This window comes from Rhopilema esculentum, chromosome 4 (genome assembly GCF_057945365.1).
Source record: "Rhopilema esculentum isolate cy_ngs chromosome 4, ASM5794536v1, whole genome shotgun sequence".
In the NCBI taxonomy this organism is placed as follows: domain Eukaryota; kingdom Metazoa; phylum Cnidaria; class Scyphozoa; order Rhizostomeae; family Rhizostomatidae; genus Rhopilema; species Rhopilema esculentum.
This window is the reverse complement of record NC_142818.1, coordinates 179,286-204,575: the sequence shown is the minus strand read 5'-3', so window position 1 is coordinate 204,575 and position 25,290 is coordinate 179,286. Positions and strand designations below refer to the sequence as shown.

The window sequence follows — 25,290 nt, the reverse complement described above, 5'->3', positions numbered from 1 at the left end:
TTGTGATGTCATCTTATCATAACATATCATTGCAAGACAGCAATGCGCACATTAAGCCCCGTTAAAACGTTCTCAACGTTTTACTGAACACCGCTCAACATTTGTAGATTGCAAATTTAGAGACGTATCTAATATGAAACTCAGGCCAATAGCTTAACCAACTGCAGGGGCGGATCCAGCAAAAAGCCTGACTGAGTTCTAGCCAAGGCTAGGGTCTTTCAGATAATGCATTGATAATTGTGCCTAAAACAAAATGATTACTCATATTAATGCATTTTGGTACCATAAGGGGGGAATGGAGAGGTAGGTACACACCACATACTAAATCTAGATTCTAAAGGGGGAGGGAGTGGTAAGTACTCACCACTCACTAAATCTAGACTCAAGATCTCTTTCTGACAGAAGACAGTGCCTCTGTGGAATTTTTTGCAACCCCTCTCCTTTTCTCAATACCCTTTTGTTTGTCTTGGATGCCACAGAAAAGTTCTTCCCTTTTGTTTTGCTCGTAATTTGTTGTTTTGCCTCCGTAGACACCAGCATACTCATCAAAATATGGTGTTTCTTCTGAGCATAGGTCTCCCGTGCCATTTAAGACTCCAATTTAAAACCAAGGTAGATAATGCTCCTGAAAATTAATAATATTTCCTTGTTTTAACTTAAACGCTTAAGAATCTGCTAGAATGCTGCTAAGGCGTGAGTATAAGGGCCTAAAACACATCTGCAGTTGCCATTTTGAATTCAATGTTTTAACAATCGGAACAATAGAACAGAAACAATAGGTAGCCAATTAACTACTGGCTATTCTACAGCTCTCTTTCAAATATGGTATCATTTCCGAGTTCCAGATGCTGTTTTGACTGAGCTCAATCTGTGTTCCAAACAAAAATTTTATTGTTTGAATTCATTCATTTCCGAGGCATAAAACTTTTATTTCCGAGTTCTAGGATTGACCGCTGTTGTCCTCCATAGCATCTGGAAAATCGTTCAAAAAACCACTCTTCAAAATGACGACAGAGAAGAAGAAACGAAAAGGGCGAACGAATGACATCAAACTGGCAATTTTTAGATTTTGAAGAGACTGCGCAGAATTTTTAGGCTTCACTTTTTTAGTTTAAATATTACTTGTTTCAAGTAACACTATTTTTAGCTATATGTAGGATAACTGACTGAGTTCTGTGCACCAACGAACTCACTCGGGATCCGCCTCTGAACCGATAACAAGCAGAAAATTGATTAATCAAAAGAATGATGACTATAGCACATGTAAAACATGGCTCGAAAGCCCCAATGGGTTATTCCCATGTTTCATTCAGCTATAACTTTATAGATACAAGTAAATATTTTAAACATCTGAACCTCATATGTAATGAAGTATAACTGAAATTGTATCTTGATTAATTGTTTGATTAGATCAGTATATTGTAATTAAGCTGAGAATACACATGAAATTGAATTGAATTGAAATTGAATTGAGTGGTCAGCGATGCCGGAGTCAAGGAAGGTACGCTTTGCAAGAGTCCAACTTCCCTGGCTGGGGGGTTTTGCCCGAGTGCCCTAAGCTGGGGCATTGTAGCCGAGGGGGCAGGGGGCGTGGCCCCCTCTACTCACACAATTTGGTGGATATTCGAAAAAATCATTGTTTTGTCGGAGAATTTTCGAACTTGAGCTGTGGGTAATTTTCAAACTCTAAGGAACAATAATCACTTCGACTAAAGTACTGACCGTAAATTCGAGAGGCCATTCACTTTTGTAAAGAAAATACTAGATGTCCACAAACAAAATTATTTCTCAAAATGTACCGATTCCTATCATAGAGTGATTTGCTGTTCGGATTTTGTCAGTTAAAATCCGAAACTTCAAAGGTCAAATTGGGCTATGGAAATTGGTCATCATTGGTAAAAATTATATCTTTATTTGATATTGAAGACCAAGACAGTACCAATTTTGTTCCTATCACCAGATATTTGAAAATTGTGTTCCAGATTTGAATATTTTTGCAGTTATGTTGCATAAGGTAAAACAAGATAGAAGTCGATCAAGAGATTTCCCTCAGTGAATATTCAATTTAAGAATAAGATTTTATCATTAAAATTTGCTTTCAAATAATGCGATTTCCGACGAATTTGAAGCATTAGATGATAAAAAAACGTTTCTTATCCTTAGTAGTAACTTCATTCTAACCTTGTCCGGATGTCAGGGGCGTTCACTGTAAGTATGAAGAAACAGAGACAAGATAAAAGTGCATTTTAAATTTCTTTCCAGCTAAGGCAAAAGTTATGAGTTTTTCTGCCGCTCCCAAAATTTTTCCTTCTTGTCCGCTCTAGAATTCATTCGCCACGACGCCCCTGGCCCTGAGACATAGTATATGCCTGAGACAAATACAAAGCAGGCAGAAAAGGTTCATCTATAACTGGCAACAGCTGTTGACCTTGATTTGGGGCCTTCTTTCTATTGACTCTAGACCAGGGATGTAGAGCTAGGGGGCTCGGGGGCTGAGCCCCCCTGTTGATTCCAAAAATTAGCCAATTTCTACTTTTTCTGTTGTTATTAGCAACAATCTGTGCGAGAGCCTCCCTTGTTTTTCTGATAGCACTACACCATTGCTCTAGACGGACTTGTCAGTGAAAAAATTCCCGGCATTTCTGATATTTTTGTAACAAAAAATAAACGAATGTTTGTGTACGAAGATATTTTACATATTTCAACGTATACATAACTGTCTACAACAGCCTCTAAAGAGTACAAGTATTCTTCGTACACAGCGACAGGAAACCTACCTTCTCTGCTGGGCTCCAGTGGTTTGTTTTCTTTAGGCACGCGGCACTGATTGGACAAGTATACCTGTCTTGTGCTTGCATTTTTCTGATTGGCCTATTTCGATCCACAACTGGGTATATATCTATTTTTCATCGTGGTCCTTCGGACCCTTTTTCTGATGTTTTATGCCCTGAGGAGTGTCAAGCTTTTAGCCAATATGTTATAAAATGTTTGCCAAAGTTGAATTCTTTTAGTTGGTCACACTGTATATAAGCGCCTGCGTAATAGCCTTCTTACTTTTCTGTATAGGGTATTATCTTTAGAATTGTTGAGGAGAAGTTGTCACCTGAAATTATCACGAACGAACGCATTATCATAACGAAACGTTATATATCATTTATCTCATTAACGAATCATCACAGTCAAAATGCAACTGTTTGTTTTTATATTATCATATTCTGACAATCTTTCTGTCGTTATAGCTGGATTTAATATTTACAATCGTCGTAAATGTTGGAAACTAAGGACACAGGTTCTTCCGTGTATCCTTAAAAGGTTGCTCAGCCACGCCCAATAGCCTAGTCATTTCTTTTTCTCCAAACTTTTTATCATATTCTCGTCAATTAGTAACTCGTGACCTTGCACTCTTGATGCAGAGATACCCCCAAAACTAACTTACGGACCCATTTTGCAATTCCTTCATTTCATCTCAGTATCTTTATAATAGCTATTTCTTGCCTATGGCAACCATAAAAAGCACTAAATGCAGAGAGGTGTGGCATACCGTGAACTCTTTAGTTGACCGGTAAATCTTCAGTTGGTCCACAAAATCTTTAGTTGTTGGCCGGCAACATTGCCTTTCGCTCGAGGTATGTGAAATAGCACCTATAGCTTTCTACATCTATGTCTTCGTCGTGAAAGTTTGCTCCGCCCCCTGGTCTGAAAGGTTAAGCTACGCCATGCACACTGTACTAAGCTAAATTTGATCACAGTTTGAACTTTTTGACTGATTTCGTTACAAACTGAGTTTATTCTGGTATTGTAGAATTTACGCCTATTTTCTGTGAATCGTAAGAATAGAAAACCCTGCAGTGAGAACCCTGTAAAGTCTTTGTCCGTTGCTTTATAACCGTTGCTTTATAGAAGTTGTTTTGGCAAATAGCATTTCTGTCCTTGAAATCGATTATTGTTACATCACAGTGGCCTCTTATTGAGTCAGCTTGTTTACATTTTGTCCGGCCTAACAGGGGCTACAGCGAAAAGTTTCCAAGCGCGAAGCAGAGGTGATTAAAGTCTTTTAGTGATTTTGTTTTGTTGCATATCTAGAGATAATATATGTTTACAGATTTACACAACATAATGATTGCTGTCAGCTGAGTTACAGCGACAGCTTCAACTTTGAGAACAGTGGTATTTTTCGAACACGTTGACACAGGCTGCTTCAAATTTACCAGGAACTGAACAATCTAAATCTAAGCGAATAGCTTTACTAGAGTTGCTAAGCCGCCATTCAGGCATGTCACATATGGTTAGGGTGTGTAAGTAGACTTCTCTTTGGCAGAAAAGACATAAAGATTTCCGCATAATACCATGTTGCAGGAATCATGCTGATTTGCTTAGGCCGATGTCGTTGACAAGTCACACGTGTATTCTTTCAATTGAATCACGAGGGTGTCATTCTCATGTGTATGTTTTTCTACGTTAAACTAAGTTTTAGGTGCCCACATAATTTCGTTTTTTTCACATAAGCAAAAAAGTAACAAAGAGTTGGAATTTGATGACAATATTGTGATCCAAAGGTTGCAAGAAATGTATGATTTTACCTCTATATAATTACAAGTTGGTTAAGTTTTCAAGATTTGTGCTGTAATTGTGGTCAAAACTTACTTTAGAAAAAGTATTTTGATTTTGCCTGTATTCTGGTTGAATTTCCTGAGATTTGTGTAAGGACCATTTGACCTGCAAGTTTGGAGTCCAAGCCTTGAACAATCCCCTCACAAAAGTATTGCACCACCTTGTTCGAAATGGTGGCACTTTTTGTCAACTTTTCAACCATACCAAACATTTAAATGCATGAGTTGGGTGAAATAGGCGTACTGTAGTAACTTTTTGTAGGAAATTCTTGAAAATCTCACTGACACCAGAAAACATAACTAGAAATGTATAAATTATGCAAAAAAGTTTTTGTTTGTAAAAACATAGAATATGCTAGAGGTGAGTTGCTATAAAATATATACGGTAAATAGGACTTTATTTTTGAAAAATTGCTGAGCAAGGTAGATGCAGCCACAACAGCTGACAATTTAAAAATGTTTTCTTGAGAGTGTTTCAGTAGCAAAGAAGCCAAGCAATGGATGTATTATATTCGATTGCTACAATGGATGTAGCAATGGTTTTTCAGCTTGATATCCTTCCAGGCAAATTAGAATGAGTGTCTTACACAAATACAAAATAAAAAGTTACTGGAGTAAAAGGAAACCATTTTTACAACGATTTGTTTCCAAACAAGAAGAATTCCAAGTTTTTCCATGGCGTCCATCCGGTCCAGATTTTCACTTTATTGAAAATGTTTGGCTTTGTATGAAAAACGTATCGAACCATGATTTAATTGGTTCTTGAAGAACCAAAGAATCGTACCATTTTAAGAAGGGTGAAAGCGGTGTCAAAAGTTTGTAGCTCCTGCCAAATATTAAAATTTGAATCTGTTTAAAGACATTTCTTACTATTATTCTTTCAAAAAGGGTTCTAAAAAGATTGATGTTTTGATTGGTGGTTGTTTCACTTCTGACCCACTCCCATCCGCTACTTAAAAACACAATCAATTCGCACAACAATAGCCTTTGATTATTCTTATGCAATTTCATCTCTTTCGAGGTGGAGCAATACTTTTGTGAGGGGAGTGTATGCAGCTGCATTTGTGTGTAAGTTTTCGAACTTGGCCAAAGCTCATCAATTATGTCAATTTTTGATAATAAATCTTTATTATCTGCATAGATTTGTCAAGTGATTCAAACCTGGCATAATCATGGACACCCAGAATGTTAAATCTCTGACACACAACAAAGCAAATCCATTTCATGGTTCTCTACATTGGAGTATGACTGATAAAATTAGGGTGAGTAGTTTGTTTTGAAATTAAGATATTTCTGAAAATTACTCAGTAACCTGGTAAACACAATTTAGTTTGAATTTTCTCTTGTAAAACAAGCAATAAATGAAATAACCAATGGCCAATAAACCACCTTCAATCTCACTAGAAGAGAGGATCAGCCAAAGATGATGGAGATAAAATTGATGAGGAAGTTATGATAAAATTTTTATCACACCCCATCCAATTAAAGAAAATAGTCCATGATAGCTGTGAAGGTATCTTAGAGGGGCTTATTATCCTCCTGCCCTTTGAAATTATCTCTAAAGTTGAACTTGCCAATTATTTTTACATAAAGAATGGAATTGCTGATTACAAGTTGAATGCTGAAAAGTTTTTTTCCTCTCTACATGAGTATGAGACAAAAACAGATGGATTTTTCAAGAATCTTGGTAGCAATTGTTGTGGCAGACTAGGTTCTTGCATATCTGGAGAAGGCCACATATACCTGATAGTTAAGGCCTATTTCTACACCATTTGCAATTCCTAATTTGCATATCAATATGCACTCAAAACTTTTTTCGTATTTCTTTTATCTTTTATGGAGCAAAGAACAAGATGACAGTTTTTTTTTCAGAATATGACTTTTATTGTTGTTGTTAATATGAAGCAGATGGCACAGAAAAAAATCAAATATAGAAAAGATCAGCAAGCCCAATAAAGGGAATGCAGCTTGAGGCTCATAGCTATTTGTACCCATGCTAACTCCTGTACATTACTGTTTTCCTTGTACTTCTCTTTATCTGGGACTTTCATTTACATGGGAAAGTTTGCAAAAAATAAGACATTACAAACAAGGCAGAATTTCATAGTTCACATGTCATTGGCGAACATTTGTATGCAAATTTCAAACGGAAGATTGCATGTCATTAGCCAATTGTGATAAAATTGAAATTGGCCTTTACCCAGAAATTTAAATGCCAATTTTTCAGAAAAAGACAAGGCTTGGGTACTTTCAGAGGAAATATGCTTTGGTATTTAGGGAATCTTTGTTTCGTTTCGTTTCCCCTACGGATGCATGAGAGACTCTAAAATATGAAAACATGAAGCAAATTGATGATATATTGCATTTCAGTGAGCTTTTCAATCTTCATCATCAGAAAGCAGTTTGGAAGCGACTTATAATCAGATAAATGTTGAGGAAGGATGTGGTTTGTGAAGCACAAAGAAAGATATTCATAAGATTTTTAGCACAGCAATGTTTTTTTATTTCTGCAAGAATTCAGGTTTTGTGTCTAAAATTGATAGCAAAGGGGGGAGCTCGAGTTGATAGCATTGTTAGACTAAAAAACCAAATTTTGAAAGAACACACTAAAATGGTTCACAATATTTTTTGGCTATGATTTCATAGGGCAATCGTTATGCTAGCGGTACATTAGAAGGGGCCGACGAGAGGTTTTTGAAGGGTCTAGGAGTATCTAAAAGAAAAAATTTTTTTGCGACCATGTTCTTTAAGATTAGCTTGAAATGCAGTTCAGAATATTTCTTGCAGTCATTTTCTTGCAATAATTTAAAAATTTTTTGCTATTTTTAAGGCATGCTTTTAGTATGTTTGATTAATTCCAGCCTTCAAATGGAATTCATTACTTTACAAGGCCCAATAGACCTCAGCTTATTCCTTGGAAATCAAGCAATAAAAGGATTTATCGCATTATTTCTTTCTTCTATTTCTTTTCTATCCCTCTGGGGATTGCCAAATTTCTGTCATCTGCGACAAATTTTCTTCAAAGTGCATTGTTCTGTAAACCCTTGTGACACCCACAGCAAACATCAGTTACTCATAAGCAGGAACAACAATTTGATAATAAGTGATGAGACAGTAATGGAACAACAGACTGGACAGTCATGGAAAGAAGTGCTATAATAATAGGAGCTGTTGATATTTATTTGCAAAAAGAGACTTATAAGTATTTGTCTTGAAGTAAGAGACTTTGTCTTGAAGCTCCAAAAAAATCTGGAAACATAGATAATGCAATCAGAAAGGACAAGGGAGAGAATTTTTCAACCGAGTTGGAATCTGATGTGATTAATATAATGAAGAAGAACTTTAAAAAGTCAAACTTATAGATGTTGAATTTGATTGGTTTCAAGTTTTAGCTTTTTTCTTATCTGGTCAAACTGAATGCTATTTCTTTTTGTCTGTCCACAAAAGTTACAGCCTTCCTGAATAAAGGGTCAAGTTGTTAATGGAAACAAGCATCATTTCCTCATTGTCGACATTATAATCATTACATCAAATATTTTGGTTACAAACTGGCAGAAATCATACATTAAGAAAATCACTGATATTTTGAGATTGAAGGTCTCTAAGAGAATGTGATCAATGCAAGCCAATGCATTAACTTCTTTGATAGGATTCATTATGATTCTGACAGTTAAACCTCAGTAATCACTTTAACTAGAAGCTAGATGTTTTCAATTGTGTTCATAAAAACGATTTCTAGTGACATTTTAAATGCAGTTTTAATTTGTAAAATGTTTGTTATTATTTCCAATTGTGCATCTTTTTTGTAAGTGATTGCTCATGGTACAGATTACCAATCAATAGATATGATTAAATATGAATGAATAAATACAAGCTTACTGTTGCTTTCTGTGTTTTGAAATGTTGGCTTGATATCATCCATGTCACTGGCTTTAATGGCAGGAGATGACGACTAGAAATGTTTTACCTAATGAGACATTTCAAATAAATTTAAAGTTACTTTCTGTGATTCTCTTCAAAAATTAAAGAGAACTATTCCAGCTACTTTAGCATTTTCTGAACAATCAAAAGCTCCCTAGTTAAAATTGAGTGAGTGTTGTCCTGAGTGATCCTTTGAGCCAAATAGAGGCCTTGGCTCCTTATATTTAATGTTAATTATTGGAGCACCTTCTCCTGTTCAGATTTTGTAAAGTTTGGCAGGCATCTTTGAATTGAGCTAAGAACACTCCTCAGAGTGCTTCAAGAAAAAATCCTTGAGCCACATGGACTTTTTACCACTTATTGAAGTATTTGTGATAAAGGCTGCAAAAAGTATGGGTATCAAACCTGGGGAACTGGGTTTCTAGAAAACTTTAAGAGTTGACAAAAAATATTCTCTTTTTAAAAAAATATACCAACAAAGTCAAAAAATTGAGCTTATGCAATATATGAATTCATTTCTTTGTTTATCATTTACTCTAATTTACATTGTAAAAATAAGGTTTAATTCTTTCTAAAGTCTTTCAAGTATTATTTTACTTTGTTCTTTCAATGCATTATATCAAAAAAGTAAATAAGAAGAAATGTAACCTTTTTTAGTGCCTAGAAACATATACATATAATTCAATGTTTAAACTTTTTACAAAATATGTTAAAAAAGACTCAAAACAAATACCATATTCTCTCGTATTTCTGCTGTGGAAAGTTTGATCCAATCTCCTTATTCAATGTGGGATTACAAGAAATGCAGGATTATCAGAGAGACTGGATATGTCCTCAAACCATTCAAGGCTCCAATCACATTTGCAAACCATTGATTTATTTCTTAAATCAAACCTGCATGCGGGGCAATCTGAGAGGCACGATTAATTTTCAAAATATAGAGAAAAGATGGGATTATGAGAGAGGCAGGAATAGTAGAGATGTGGGAATACAAGAGAAAATACGGTATGGTGACATTTAGAAAGCTTGATCTATATTGCCAAAATATTATTTAAGTTAATGCCATAATACTAGGTAAAGGTAACTTCTATCAAGAGTTATTAAAGCAAAGGATTTAATACCTTTGAAATTACTAACACCTTAAGTTGCAAACTCAAATGAAATTGAGATTTCTTAATTAGGTCATGTCCTATTTAATGGAATACTGGCAGAAAATTTTAAACTCATTCAATAGGTAGCAGAAAAGAAAAATTGTTTTGAGACTATAATGTTGGATACAACTTCTTAATGATTCTAGAGTGTTGGAGTTCACTCAAAATGAACTCCAACACTTCTGCCTTCCTTGCCTGTGGCCATGTTTCATCTGTTATTCCTAAAATCACTCTTTGCTTACACATTTAACTCATTTACATTCATTTCTTCAATTTGTGCCTTCAATTGTTTGTTTTCAAGACGGTAACTCTGCAGTGTGGCCTTTATCCTTTCAGATGAAGTATGACTAATTGGGGCATTCAGTTTTGCCGGTACTTTTAATTTGTCCCTTTTCCTTTTCAATCTTTTGATTTCCCTAGCCTCCAAAGATAAACAGCGCTTACATTGCTGTTTGTCCTGTGATAAAATTGTGCAGTCAAAAGCTCTGTAAAATACAGTCTGTGAAAGTGGGCTTGCACATAGTTCCATAGGATTGAACTTCCTTGGGATACTGTGTTTCTGAAACGAATAAATATCCACCAATTCTGGCTTTAGAATACCACTGCAAATTGTCTCTTCTTCAATTCTCTTTATTAGCTGTGATAAAGTGACATTTTCAAATGAAGTCTGGTAGTCCTCATATATTTCATGGCTATTTGGTATCTTCCAGCCAAACACTCTCAATATATAAGAAAGGTTTGAAGCAGCATACAATTCATACTTTGGTATTATGTGTGCGTCATCAGTATAGGATATGCACAGAAAAGTATCCTCTTCTTCGATCAGCCATTTTTTCAATTTCAGCTTTTTTATTCTTTCCTTGAATTCACAGAAAGACTTATAACACAAAGATGGAGGAGGTGGCAATGGTTCTGGCAACATATTTCTTTTTTCAATAACAGATAGTGATGATTTTCGTTCCTCTTGCTTTTTCTCGCTGAAATCATAGGTTACCATATCAATCAAATATTTTGTATTTATCAAATTACAAAAATTTTAATGTATACATTGATTTCATTTGGACATCTATCTCAAAATAAAATTGGAGAAAAGATTAAAAAGACTTTTAAGATTATATTGATTAAATAAATAATGCTTCTGTTATTTTGTGAAACATTCTCCTTCCTATTCTAATTAAATCCCTAATATTTTTATATTTAATAATCAACTTAAAAGCATACTTTTTTTTATTAAGGATACTTCCTAAACAGCCCTGATAAATCTGTTTTAATAAACCTGTTAAAATTAATCATAATAATGTTCACATATACCTTGGAACGCTTTTCATTGGCATATTGAGTGTGGGTATAACACCAGGTTTCATGGTAGTTCTCCCTGCATCTGTAGAAAAGACAAAAGTAGTTAGGTTTTGCTACAGTAGACTTTGGTAGAGACCAGGCTTGACCAGACTTGACCAGGCCGTTACTAATTTCAGTATCAACAATCAACAGAACAAAGCATCATAGGCGCATTTTTTTCAGGGGGAAGGCACAAAAAATTAGTGACAATTCCTGATGGGAGCTTCTGTTAAAGGTGATTTTACCGTGCATTTTTCATTATAGAGTAAGAAGAAACACACAAATGTCAATTATTTCATACTTTATTTTGCTGTAAACGCAGTTATCTAATGCAACAAATCTTATGCGTGAAACCAATAATATAACAAACTAATCTAAAAATTGGTAAAGCAGTTCCGGGGGGGGGGGGGCTCAGCCCTCGGTTTTCGTCAGGAGGGGCTGAAGCCCCAGAGCCCCCCCTGAGTTTACGCCTATGCAAAGCATCCAATTGATATCAATTTAAAATCAAGAATGAATTCGTGAAAAATTTACAGTAATTCAGCTGAGATTCACTGAAATGTTTCTCGCATATCCTGACGTTGCAGTTTTCTATTTGTTTCTTAAGGCCTGCGTCAACAATACGGTATTTCGTTACGACATTTACGAGTTCTTTTCTCCATTTTTTGTTGAATTCGTCGTTGCCAGACGGAACTTTAAATATAGCCAAAGTACAGTTTCTCCGGTTCGAGTTGCAGCCAACAACGGAACAGTTTGCTCCAGGCATTTTCCTTCTCGAAATTTTAAAGCAAGTGCCGTTCACTGCGAATCCCACTTCCACGCTCGGCTTGCACCCTCAAGTAGACTGGGCTCGAATTACTTGCGCTCGACTCTCAGACCTCGTTTATGCGATAAAAAAAAGTTTTTACTCTCTATTAATTTTAACTTAAAGTAAAATGTTGTATGAGAGTGTTGTTGAAATATTTTTTCTTTCTGATTTCATTTTCCTACTTAAAAACCCTTTTCAAATTATGGCGGGAAATGAATCACGTGACACCGTGACATAGATTGTGATAATTTGTTATTGCTGTTACTGGTATACAGTGCAATATTAACGTTTACAACACGCTTTTAAACGAATTCAGTTCGTCTGGACCTGTCGCATCGTGATTCGCAAACTCTCTATTAATTACAGGAAGATTCCGAGTTATCACAATGTACGTCATAGGGTCACGTGATAAAAAGCAAAATCGCGCCCCCTGCGCCCCCTGCGCCCTCTGCGCCCCCTGATTAGAATTTTTGTTCTAAACCAGGAAAAACTTACTTCTAAAAGATGATCTATAAGTTAATGAAAAGAAAAGATAGGGTGAAAAGTGTGTCACTTGTCCTTTAAATTTTTTTTTCCAGATACTCAAACTCAAAACTCAAGACATTTTTTTCAGCAAATCAATTAATTACACGAAGAGTACGGATAGGCCTTGCCTTTACACGGTGGTGGATCCGTATACTTTTGGATCCGCTATCCGAATACTTTTGAAATCCGATCTGGACCAGACCCCGTGTAAAAAAGCGCCGAAGGCGCTAGATGTCAACTCGGGTCATGCTGCCTACTGCCGAGTGAGGCAAATTTGTTTACTTCCGCCATTTTAAATAGTGGCAAAAAGTGAGCTGCGATATAGCCTGAGTTCCAGGCTCAGGCCAGCTGCAATAGGGTTCAGTTTGGAAAATTGCTTGTTTTAAGGACTGATTTTCTCGTGGCTCACAACTATTTTAGTGCCTTTTCTGATGCAAGTAGTTAGAGGAGATATAAATCAACAACAGGTTACAATTTTTGGGGGTTTTTAAAACAGAATTTTAAAAAATATGGCTCTTTTAGTTTACCCAGTTACGGGGGGAATATAGCAGTGGCCTGTCGTGTTTTTATGAGAGGAACTCCGACAACCTGGGCTTTCATGTATTGCATGGCCAAAAAGACCCATTGCCACTTCCACCATCGAATGGTGGCCTTCCTCAGAGCATAAAATGTCAGAATAAGGGTCCGAAAGAACACGATGAAAAATATAAATTGAGATAATATATTTTATATTTGGATAAGAACATTTTTTGGTTTGAGTATTCATAGGTTAGCCAGGCATAGTTTTTAAAGCTTAGTAGCAGTTACAGATTTGTATTATATAGACAAACCTCATATTACATAAAAAATATGCAATATACAGTAAGGTTGTGTTTTGGACAGTTCTTAGAACATTGAAATATGGAACATGATTAGAGATCAAGTCTCTAAAAACAGCATTTTATGAAAAGAAACAGCTAGAAACAGTTGATTTGCCTTTTAAGGATCAATCAATAAATTAGAAACACAGTAATTGCATTCCAATCCATTTCCCTCATTCACAAAGAAATACTATATTGACTCCATAGGGTGGAATTGAAGAAAAATTTTTTCCTGTTATCAGGTTTGCTACGCTGTTTTGTTTTGGCCAGGTTTTATTCGGAACCAATTTTTGAAAAGCGCATGCGCGTAATCTATTGAATTCATCTGGATCCGTTACCGTCTAAACGCAAATGGTTCTGGATCGGATCCCGTGTAAACGCATTGCCATTTCAGGAATCGGATCCAAAAGTATCCGGATACTTGTGGATCCGATCTGGTCCAGATCTCGTGTAAACGGGGTCTCAGCTGTATTGCTTTTTTCAGTTGACAGTGATGAGTATATAATGCAAATACTGTTTTTTCTACGAAGACACAATTCTCTTTAAATGAAACCCATTTGTACTAAAAGAGTTTTTGTGGGATGTGATACTGTTTTTTCTGAAAAATTATGTTAGGAAATGTATGGAATTTTCGCGAAATCCGAGCAATTTACACAAAGCAAAGTGAGAGACCACTGCCCCCGTGTGCACGATAAGTTACAAAACCCAATATTGTTAGTTTCCAGTTTCCAGACTTAAGTTTTTTCTTGCGAGTATGTCAGACTATTTATTTGAAAGGATAGACAACTATCGATTTGAATCGATCTCAAAATCTAGAAACTCTATCGTTATAAACAAATGGCGCTAGAGAAGTTTCTTAAGGGGTGTTCTGGTGCCAGGTTAATTCTTACCTTATGCCGATCACCAGGTTTGCCGAGTAAGCAATAAAAAATCCGAATCTGCCGAGTAAACTGCCGTTCATGACTCTCGGGTGCGTCAATCCTCCCCACTCTCCCTGTAGCACTACCCCTGGATATGTAACCAGTGCAGTATCAACTTTTTCGAAACCCATGAAAATCTATTGTCATACTAACTAAATCATCTCTCAGATGCCCAAGGTTTGCTGTAGTTTTTTACACATCATATATTTTTTGAAATTCCTTAATATTCTCTTATGGCAATTAGCACTTAACCCATAATTGTATTTGTGATTATTTTTGTTTTAGTATATTTTTTGTCATTTTTGCTGAAAAAGCTGTTAATAGCTTAAAAGAAATGTTGAAACCTTGCAGATTTTGAATTGAACATAATGTTCTTTAAATCTGATGAAAGTTAAGATTATAAAACTCAAATTTTTTTTTTAGCTATTTACAATTGGCCTAATCCTGTTGCCCATAAGGGCAGCAGCAATGCTCATAATCTTTATGTTTGGTGGTTTGGTTGGTTTCCTTTCAAATTTTGGAACAAACAATGAAATGGAGCCTGAGCCATACCAAGGCTACCGAAGGTAGGTTCTTGTTTCTTCTTTTAATCCTCACATTTGTAGAGGTTTAGTACCTCATTACCAAGGCCTTATTTGAGATCAGCATATTCAAATGAGCTTTTTCATTTTGATGCTTATTTGAGGTGTAACTAGTTGTACAGAGTCTGATAGGTCTAAGTTTCAGCACTGTTCCAGTTCAGAATCGTTTCTTGATTATTGTCTCTTTATTTCATCTTAAATTTTCGAAGATAACCATACGAAACCTACGTAATGTTCATTATATTTGCAAGAGCAATAAATTAAACCCACTGCAGCGGTAAGATTTGACTTTAGATGTGTCTATTGACGTACGATTTTGTTTGGTTGTTTGATTCCATGTACATAAAAGTTTAAAAAGGAGCCTAGACGAAGCTTACTTTTAGTTGCTTACATTGATTTTAGATAGCTTTGTTATAACCTATATTATACAATAAAGAAATAGGAAGAATAGTTCCTTTGCACCTCAGATCATGTTCATCGTCATCATTATTATGCTATCATTTTGTTCGTGTAGATATTAATTCGCATTGACAATTAATTTTTCCAAATTAGTTCATTACACAGTCAATTCCCTGCGAACATGATACTGAAAATATTATGTGCTTTGTTTACGCTTTTGTATTACGCTGAAATTTGCAGTATAAGCTGTTTTTACTCCATATTCCCTTCCATTCACAAATAATAGCCCATGCAATGTAATGCTGAATGGATTTTCTCCAAATCAAAGAAAAATTGTTGATTGTTTCGTAGCTCATTTGATTGATAACCGATTGTGAAAGCACGTGATATGAAATGACTCCAATTTGCAATACTTTCGGTTTTCTTTAGCGATTTCTAAATCACAGCATAATGCTTTTGTTCAGCAATTCATAAACTTTCACTTGTATGGAACAAGGTAGGTATGTGATCAAACAGTCACTCCACGCCGTCAGGTTTCATGTAGACGCTGTTTGCTGCCTTCTGGTATTTACTGTCTCGAAAGAAATGTGCTTGAAGAGATTTTGACGAGGGACATCGTTAATTTTTGGGTGTGGAATTTTCGATTTACTTGCTCTTTGGGTTTGAAAACATCCTCTCATCTTTGGCAATAGATTGCGATTTTTTAGGTTAAGAATCTCGCTAGCGTTTTAAAACAATCTTAAATTGTCAGTTTGGAACCGGTTTTTTGAAACCACTGACTCAGCTACATAAGATAACTTGCTAAGATCAGATTTTATCTGCCAAATTTGGGCTGGCCATTGAATATTTTTTCCAAATCGCTCCAATCAGATTCATTTTTTGGATGCGATTCTGGCTGATATTAATTTGGGCGTCTGTGGGAAAGTCAGAGCCGTGCCCGATTCTCGTCATGTTGAAGCACACGCCTTGTATACCGTCTTTACTATCTTTTGCTGTCTCGATAAGATTGATTTTTAGAACAAGTCGCAAAAATAGCTATTTGTAAATCTTTTGCAGGACTGGCCAAAGAATAATTTCAAAGCTAGGACGAGCAATAACATTTGTGATGGGATTTCATCACATAAAAACGAAAGGGAAGTTAGCGAGCTCTAAAGAAGCTCCCGTGGTTGTCATTGCTCCACACTCGCACTTCATGGACGGGCCAATAACGGCTGGCCTTGGGAGCCTGACGTTCATGTCCAGAAAGGAGAACGACCTTGTGCCAATAATTGGACGTAGGTTTTATCTACATCCATTCTTTATGCTTGTGACAGAAATTTCTCAAGTAATTAACTTTTGCAGATTACTTTGAGTAATAAGATTTTATGCTTAATTTTCGTAAAGTTTCTCATACCTTTATCTCGTGACAAAAATAAAATAGGTATGTTTGGAGCTCTAGAATCACGTCAAGTTTTTTACAATGAAAGGAAATGCCCGTTTGTCGTATGAAGAATTCAATGGACCTTCTACCAGAATCTAAACCGACACAATAATACGCACTGACAAAGTGAATCGCTGCTAAATGATTCCGTAAAGCCAAGACAAAACATATAGTGTTCTTGCCACTGTCTTCCTCTGTAGTAGTTGCACTCGGTTTTTGGAGGGAAGGAATCGCGTAAATCAAAGATGCCTCTTTTACAGTTGTTTCTAGGCATGTGCGGCAGTTTTTTGTATGAATTTTGCCTTACGTGCCGAATTTCTAGAAATCAAACCAGTTTGATATTTTTTGTCATTTGTGGCAGTTTGCTCACCGTGTGCGGCGGTCATTCAGCTCAGCTAAAATCTCTAGTGTGCGCCCAGCATAAGGCATTCTGTGAGTTTTTGTTAATTATAGCAGTTTTCACAAAGCATGCTGGATTTTATCTTTCAAAAATATTTTTGAATGTTCACTCTAAAAATTCCTTTTTTTCATCCGCCATATATAGAACGTATTCACCCTATACAAAACTGTTTCGTCATTTTCTTACCAATTCCCTCTCTGTTACATTGCAACACAGTTATCAGTTTTTGTATAAAGCAGCGTAAAAGGGCAACAGACGGAAATTCCACCGGGCAAAATAACTTCATTACCTCCCCCCATTACGCTCCCTTGCGAATTATCCCGTTGGTATCTGCTCTTTAAATTAACAAATGTGTTGTGATATCGTAGCAGAAATTATGTTATTGTCGCTAACTTCTCATCTTTCTTGGCATCCAAGTTTCATATTTTTCATCCCTGCAAAATACGCTTTTATGCCCTTGTAGTGTGCATGGCCAATAATTCATTAATCCCTTTAATGCATGTCTGTACCATGCTGTTGCTTGCAGTAGAAAATTTCTTGCAATGCGCATTAATATGTCGCCAAAATCATCGTAAGTAATTGAAGCCAAAACGTAAACATTGGTTTTTGGAGAACCGAAAAACTGCGTATTTGTCACCCAAAGTGCTGTTTATTTTATTCTTTATTAGCCGGTAAACCTGCTACCACGAATATCACTAATCTTGCACTTACAGTAAAAACCAACTACAGCAAAAGCAGATTTTTGAAAGTAACTTTTTCTCCTACTCCAAGATCCTTCAATTTGTATCTGTTTATAGATGCAGTTAAAAGGGAAATCATATTCTTTGCATATTTTCTATTACATCTCTAATGCGTCTCTTTATCAAAGTAAGTTTTGAAAAGTTGATAACATGAAACAGCAGACATCATCATAATAGACAAATTGACATAATATGTCGGTGACTCCCGCTGAGCTAGACGTGAAATTTTTAACGATCGAACAATAAGAAGAAATGATCTCTCTTCCTAGGACGGAATTAAATACTTGAAATCAAGATTGTTTCTATTCCACCGTGCAATCAGATAACAACTGGCGTCGAAAAGACATTTTCATTTTGAGCCTAAGGTTTTGAATGGATTTCTTAACATACTCTTCTTTGAATCTGCTTTTGATGACGATCTGTTAATATTTGTCAAACATTGATTTTTAGAGGCTGTACGAGCGCTGCAGCCAATTTATGTGAAGCGTGAAAAGCGCTCGTCAAAGGACGACACTGTCAAAGAAATTCGAAGGAGAGCTCAGGCAGTTGGGGCATGGCCGCCCATCTGTGTATTTCCAGAAGGTGACGTATTACCTGTATTCTGTTTGAGAATCCTAAAAAATGTAGCCTAAAAAAGGAAACAAATTGAACTCATGGTATGCAATTTGAATTGACAATATGCAGCAGCCAGATGTTTTTTTGCAAACTGTGGGTCCTTTATTCCCACATTGATTTGCTTTTTTTTCGTTTTCCTAGGTACATGCACCAATGGAGAATGTCTTATCACTTTCAAAACAGGTAACTAAAGCGCCACCACGTAATGATACCTTCTCTTGTTGATGAGAGATTACATGGTTTAATTGTTGCATTTTGTGATTTTATTGCAGCATAGCAATTTCTGGAGAGATGCATAGCAACCATTTCATTCCATTTTTTCAGTAGATAACCCTCTAGAAAAGCAAAATTTAATAATCTTTCACCGTTTTCTTTCAAGGGGCATTTTCTGCTGGAGTGCCTGTCCAGCCAGTTCTTTACAGATACCCAGAGGTAACAAACTAATTTGCTTTATCGTTATGCTGGTCTCGTTTTTCATAGGCAAGCCATTGAACCGGACTATTAACGACGATTTTATATTTCAGAAGACTGCTGTCTATAAGCCTTTTCCAAAAAACTTTTTTCAAGTTACTTGCTAAAGATCAGTTTGCTACAGAATCTCAAAGTTTTCCTAAACTGGCTTTATTATTTCGTTAAGGAAAGTTGAATATGCATTTGTTGACCACGATAGGTTGGGTTAATGCATAAACAAGACTACTTCTAATATTTCACTAAAACTTTATTCTAATCTTTCTTCTTCTGTAATATGCTCTTATTTTGACCACCAGGATTTTTATTTAAAATGCGGCTCTTGGACGTGGATTTCACCACCAACGTATGTATTGCGTTTGTGTTCATCGTCTTCTGCTTCTTTTTATATGCAAATACGTATCCCCAGATGATTGAACGAATTGACAAAATTGCTTTGTGCATCTTTATAGTACTAATGCTATCATCACCAATGCTCACTGCTAGTTTAAAATGTGTGACAAGATTCACTCCACAGAGTCAAGGAATCTAACATTAATCGGTGAAAAAGGCAGTCGTATGCCAGTAAATCGATGCATACGCAAAAATTCCTCAAATGATATATGAGCCTATTCAAGATGTTTCTGCTCTTTCTCTGACAAACGATAGCCACAGGCTCTGTTTATGGATGATTATTTTTTCACTTTTGGGTTTTTAGAACATTTTCTCTTCCTTGCTGTAGGTGGAAATTGCTGGTGTCATTGCTTACTCGGATTAACAATGTTGTTGAAATAGAGGTAAAATTTTGACGTACTTTTTCGTCTATTGACCGTTATATGCATATTTCTGATTGTACTCGTTATACAAACGTGTATGTCAATCTAACATTAACTATATTTCATTAATATGAAAAAAACTCGTTAAAGCTAAAAAACTGCATCGTAGTTTGGTTGCATTTTCTCCAAGTACACTCTCAAATACAGTAAAAACCAGCAAAGAAGAAACTCACTTATAAAAAACTGCTGGCTAACTTTTTGAAATTTTCTCGGGGGGCAGGCAAGGTCGTCTTTTCATTTAGGAGTTTTTGAATCTGTTTACGTCAAAACAAAGGATCCCGACTTGTGTAGACAGACAGAGTTCGTTTTTTCTCTTGGACATTTCTACTTCATGAGGGGTAAGTGCTAGCTGATTTGAAATAAGCTAAAGGACCAATTAAATGCATCTTTCTTCCTCTCACTTTTCTTTCGATCCATACCTGGATATAAATTTCTGCTTATTTTCGGTCATTACCCTGCGTTTATTCTATGAAGAGTGTCGGATGAAAAGTACCTAAGCATCATATGCTTCCGCTATTTTGTGCCCTTCAAATTCGCAAATCTCTTTACAAAAATATAAGAAACTGTTTAGTCTAAATTTTTTTCTGTTTTTTATAAGTGTTCATTTAGTAGAAGAGCTTTCGAAATAAAATAAGTGTATAAAGCAGTTTCCAGAAACGAACTAGCTTTTAAACTTGATTTTAAAACATTACTCTGTAAAATTTCATTCTGTCAAAATGTATATTTGTAATTATTTTACAGGCTTGTTCTGCTAATTTCTTCATCTTTCAAGAGTCTCACCTTTATAAAAAGCGAAATTTCTGGGTGTCAGTTTTACAGCTATTGTGGAATCGCACTAGCGCACTGTAGCTACGTAGTTTTCATCAATGCTTGGATTACGATAAGCAGATTTTGCTTGGTATAAAGTGTTTTTTCTGCGACAAATATTGGGTGAAAGGGGGTTTTGATTTCCCCCATTTGATCTTAGCTGACTCCCTGACAACAATTACAATGCTCACACCCTGTGAAGCTAGCATCTCATTTCGATTACACCGTCCCTTCGACTTCAGAATCATAAATAGAATTTCAACTTAGTTTTGCCTTTTTCTCCTTCTTCGCAGTATCTGCCTGTTTATAAACCAAATGAAGAGGTCAGTATGTTTGCTGTTTGTTGTCTACTTTCTGTCTGTTCTCTCTGTTAAACGAGAACCTTGAAGTTTACCATTGTGTCTATGTATAGTCTGTCTATGTCTAGCCCCTGGACACTGTGTTTCCAAAAAACATCGAAAAGGAACAGGTTAACGAGGAATTAAAAACTAGATTTGCATCTTTAATGACCGGATGAAGAAGCCTCGTTCTGGGTAATAGATATCACTGAGTTTATAAAAGTTAAAGCAATATTTGGTACTTCATTTCGTCATTTTAAGTTAGTCGTTTCAGACGCGTTAAGTTTATATAAATTGGACTCGCCTGCTCGAGAACAGCGTTAAAATTATGAATGATTATACTTTAAACGAGGTTTTCCTTCATGAAGCAGAGGCTACACGTGTTTTCCCTTAAAGAGATGCTGGTATCCTCTGAAATGGTATTGACGTATATTGGAAGGGTACTAATTCAGACCTAATTGTTTTTGGTAATATTGAGGTTTGCTGTGCTTGAAATTAATTATTCGTAGTTTCCTTCAATAAAAAGAGTTTTTGTCCATTTAGGAACGTGCAAATGCAATACTTTATGCAAATAATGTTAGAAAAGTAATGGCAAGGTGAGAACAGTTTTTTCCCTACATCGCATGCTAAGTTTCCATTACGATGAAAAATTCGAGGTAACACGGATTAGATTAATTAGATAGTACCTCTTGATCGCCTTTGTAAGCGTATTACCGCATGTTGCATTTTGGTCACATTTTTTGATTGACTCATGGCTTGAGGGTCATTCAATCTGATCTCATGTCTGGTCTGGTGGTCACTCTTTCCAATGAAGCGATAATTTCTCAAAAATTCTTTGCATTCTACTTTCGTGCCTACTAGCTAATTTGAACAGACTTTCTCGTATACTCTTTGTAGTTGCTGTTTCATGCAAAATACTGCTCTGTGTCACCTTTCATATGCAGCCTTGTTCCCATTCAGATCTGATTCTGAATTCTACATTTACCTTTTAGCGCCCTTGGAGTGCCCACATTCGATCATAGTTTTGAAGATTGCCGCTTAATGTTGGAGGCACATTCAAAAGGCTTGCCAATGGAAGCTGGTTTGGTAGAGTACAGCAAAATCAGTCTAGATTTAGGGTAGGAACTTACTACTTTTTTATCCCAATTCAACGTTGTAAGCAACCAGATTTCCAGCAAAAAGAACCATGGAGCCATTCATGCTTCCACGTTGATACCAGATTTGAAATTATCATTTATCATCAACATCCATTTCTTATTATCAATGTTTTAATAATTTCGTTTAAAAATCATCAATCTTTTAATCGTTTAAAATTCCGCAAAATGCTAACAGCAGTCCTATTCCAATCCTCGATTCACTTGTTCCTTTGTCCTTTCAAAGGTTGAATACAGACAGATTAAAGGAGCTACTTGGACATTTTGCAAATATAGATATAAATAAGGATGGCTTGGTAACATTTGACGAATTTTCAGTGTATTTATGCAGTGTGGATAAGGAAACAGCAAGGTCAATATTCAAAAAAATCGACAAGGTGCTTCATTCTATTTAATAATTTATATTTCTTCGACTTTTTTTCAATTCCAAATGTTTTATTAATGTTTTCAGAAGATATTTGTTGTGAAAAAACATCAATGTCTTTGTTCCTGGTCAATTCTTTTCTAATTCAATTTGAGATAAAATTAGAAATAAGGGCAAAAGGCTCTCTCGCCTTTCAGTCTCATTTTGTACATAGGACCTCAAATTGAATTAAAGAGGGTTTATATCTAATCTAAGAGATGACTGCAAAGTAAAAAAAACTGACAACTTTTATGACAACTTTCATACATGATTTTTATTAGATTGCATCAAATAATGACAAGGAGCAGTGATTGCTGTTGAACTAACATCACATTTTAAGTATCTGAAATTGGACTGATTTAATTCTATTTTTATTTTAGGGTCAGCGTGGTTTCATAGATTTCAAAACATTTGTGTATGGTGTGACAAAAGAAGAATTCCCAGAATTTAATTTTAGTGAATTTAGTAGAAATTCACATGTAAAATAGTAATTTTCAACTCACCTTTTTTAATTTGAATGTAACGTTTATCGTAAAATAATAGACAATGATTTGGCATCATATTTTTAAACACAGTTAGATTAGTTTGTTGCAAAATCATGTAAGCTAGAATATCATTTTTATTATCCCTTTAATATTACTTGTCGTTTTTATACGAATATTACTTCTTTTATTTGTAATTCTTTTTTCCCCCTGTAAACTGAAAATTAAAGTATTAAAACATTTAGAACATTCGAGTTTCAAATCACCCAAACAGCTTGTTTTCTTTCACAAGATCGTATATGACTTGGTTGCTGTACCCAGGGACTCCATATTGCAATTCAACCAGCGGAAACAACGCACTTCAAACTCTAAATGTGTCAAAATAATGCGCTGCAATACAAATATCTATAAGAATTCGTTTGTACCAAGAACCATCAGTGATTGGAACTATTTGCCTGACCCAGTGGTTCTACACTAGAGCAATGAGGACTTTAAAGCTGCATTGACAAATTTTCTGAAAGTAGTCTAAAGCCTGATTTCTGCTGGGCGGACTATTCATGTAAAGCGACTGTTCTCTAGCTAAATTCATGTGAACACAAAGTGACGCCTATTAGCAAATGTTTCATCAACTCCACCGGCATGTGCTGGCTTCATCATTAAGCTGTAAATCTAATTTCCTGAAAATCAAACTTCTTGCCAGTGGCCAAACTTCATTTTGCAACAAAGTTTGTAATTATGCTCATGCTGAAGGTCGAGACAGCTTCGAATGAATAGAGGCGTTCAGTGGAAATCCGGAATCAACAATAGACCCTGAGCGTATGTACTCATAAGTAACATAAAGAAACAGAAACAGAACCATCCAAAAAACAAGAACCTTTTTCAAAAGATAATCTAAGTGTGTATGGAAGAAATAGTCTAGCAATGGTTGTTTAGTTGAAAATTCAGGTTATATGATGGATGTTCTGCTGTATTAAAGATGACAATTTTCACTTTTTGACAGCTGCAGAGAAAGATATTTGAAGACGTCTTTGAAAATTGACTTCTTGATTGAAAAATTTAGCTTTAATTTGCGTAGTGAAAGTCATTATCTTTTTTTTGGGAGTCATCTTCCTTGCCCACCGCTCCCCTACAACACCCCGATCTTTTGCTTCTGATTCATTCTGTGATGCTATTACTAGTCTCTTTCATCACTATAATTATCAAATCAACATTCTGCCTCCAGTGAACAGGGCTGAAGAGAGGGGGGAGGGCAAGGGGACATTTTGCCCCAGGGCCTCGCATTGTAGGGCCCACATTAAGTACTGAATTCCCTTTTCAAAACATACCTAAAAGTAGTAAAGCATTTTAAATGAACAAACGAATTTAAGCTTGATCGCAAAAACTTGATGCCCACCACTATTTGGCATACTTTCTTTGTGTCCCCTGTTTCCATTTCTGTTCATAATTCTAAAAAAAGTATTGTTAAAAAAGTATTGTTTTCTTCTTGTTTTGAAGTATATTATATACCTAGGTTGAATCTATTTCCCGTGTTGGTTAACGCTTACTGACATATTATTACAAACGCTGGTATGACAATGCCTCAAGGCAATTTAAAATCTACAGCGAAATTGACTGATTTGATGGACTAAACTTGGATAAGATTAAAATTTCCTAACACGTAAGACATGTCAATTTACAACTATCAGTTAAATACAGAACACGATCAAAGCAAATTTAGGCCATAACTGGTCTATTCCTCTAGTTCTCTATCAAGAAAGTCACTTTGGGACAGTACGACTAAACCAGTGGTCTATGATCAAATTTTATTATCCTTTTAATACGAATATTACTTTATTTCATAAAAGATGGTTCAGATACTGCAAGGAGGAAATATTTCGGGGCCAAATCGAAATCTATCAATCAATTCAAAGAACATCCACTGAAGAAATTGAAAATTCAAAGCGTTTGAAGAAATTGAAAACTAACCTGAATAACAACAAAATAAGAAATTCTGAAGAGGCAGGAGAAGTGTTTGAATTGATATAAGTGGTGTTCAGGATACATTGTCTGCCGGAGTCTGGTACCCAGGTGCGTCCAGGAGTGTGAGCATAGCAGCGAGCTTATATGAAGAGGTCTTTCTGCTGATCCTCACTCGAGCCAATCTCCTTTGATAATGGAGTTCCTTGGTTGATTGAGAAAATAACATTGCAAAGCAGAAGAAAATCTTTTTTTCCAAACTTGGGGTTTGATATCCATTCTAGGTGTCTATATCATGTTCTTGTGATTATAATGTATAGCTTTATGTATCCTATTAAGTCTGTAAATAATTGCTGGAAAGTGATAACCAAAAGTAAACGAAGCATTTTCGTTATGTTTTGTTGTCAGTAGAAACCTGCGAAAGGTTTTGTTTCCTCTAAATTAAAATTAAAAAATTGCTGAAAAAGCTAGTTGAATTGCGACTTCTAGATGAATTATTGCTTCGAAAACCTCTATTATGCGATAACATTATGTTGTTGAAGACAAGCAGGAGTCACCTAAAGAAAAACAAATTTCAGATTT

The 25,290-nt window shown here is 35.7% G+C and overlaps 2 protein-coding genes across 2 annotated transcripts; one reads left to right on the top strand and one right to left on the bottom strand.

Annotated features, from left to right (window-relative positions):
• Positions 1 to 3,930: 3,930 nt before the first annotated feature.
• On the top strand, positions 3,931 to 23,847 carry LOC135690505 (lysophosphatidylcholine acyltransferase 2). The gene is made up of 14 exons (XM_065208071.2): positions 3,931 to 4,040; positions 5,752 to 5,872; positions 14,554 to 14,696; positions 16,167 to 16,384; positions 18,121 to 18,252; positions 18,427 to 18,468; positions 18,665 to 18,717; positions 19,053 to 19,099; positions 19,475 to 19,529; positions 20,669 to 20,698; positions 21,257 to 21,309; positions 21,706 to 21,831; positions 22,094 to 22,244; positions 22,651 to 23,847. Exons 2-14 carry the CDS (start codon positions 5,783 to 5,785, stop codon positions 22,756 to 22,758), a joined length of 1,248 nt encoding a protein of 415 aa, XP_065064143.2. The 5' UTR covers positions 3,931 to 4,040; positions 5,752 to 5,782; the 3' UTR covers positions 22,759 to 23,847.
• LOC135690506 (uncharacterized) lies at positions 7,297 to 11,844 on the bottom strand. Its single transcript, XM_065208072.2, has 3 exons — positions 11,552 to 11,844; positions 10,994 to 11,063; positions 7,297 to 10,659 (listed from the first exon to the last, which is right to left on the bottom strand). The coding sequence occupies exons 1-3, from the start codon at positions 11,781 to 11,783 to the stop codon at positions 9,921 to 9,923; spliced, it is 1,041 nt and encodes a 346-aa protein (XP_065064144.2). The 5' UTR covers positions 11,784 to 11,844; the 3' UTR covers positions 7,297 to 9,920.
• Positions 23,848 to 25,290: the final 1,443 nt, after the last annotated feature.

Bases quoted from the DNA above. Each gene is read 5' to 3' on its own strand.
- LOC135690505 (XM_065208071.2), top strand. From the start codon at position 5,783: ATGGACACCCAGAATGTTAAATCTCTGACACACAACAAAGCAAATCCA. The intron at 5,873-14,553 runs GTGAGTAGTTTG...TTTTTTTTTTAG, and splicing joins GTATGACTGATAAAATTAGG to CTATTTACAATTGGCCTAAT. The intron at 18,469-18,664 runs GTAACTAAAGCG...TTTTCTTTCAAG, and splicing joins TCTTATCACTTTCAAAACAG to GGGCATTTTCTGCTGGAGTG.
- LOC135690506 (XM_065208072.2), bottom strand. From the start codon at position 11,783: ATGCCTGGAGCAAACTGTTCCGTTGTTGGCTGCAACTCGAACCGGAGA. The intron at 11,064-11,551 runs GTAAATTTTTCA...TCTTTTCTACAG, and splicing joins TGAATCTCAGCTGAATTACT to ATGCAGGGAGAACTACCATG. The intron at 10,660-10,993 runs GTATATGTGAAC...CTATGATTTCAG, and splicing joins CCAATGAAAAGCGTTCCAAG to CGAGAAAAAGCAAGAGGAAC.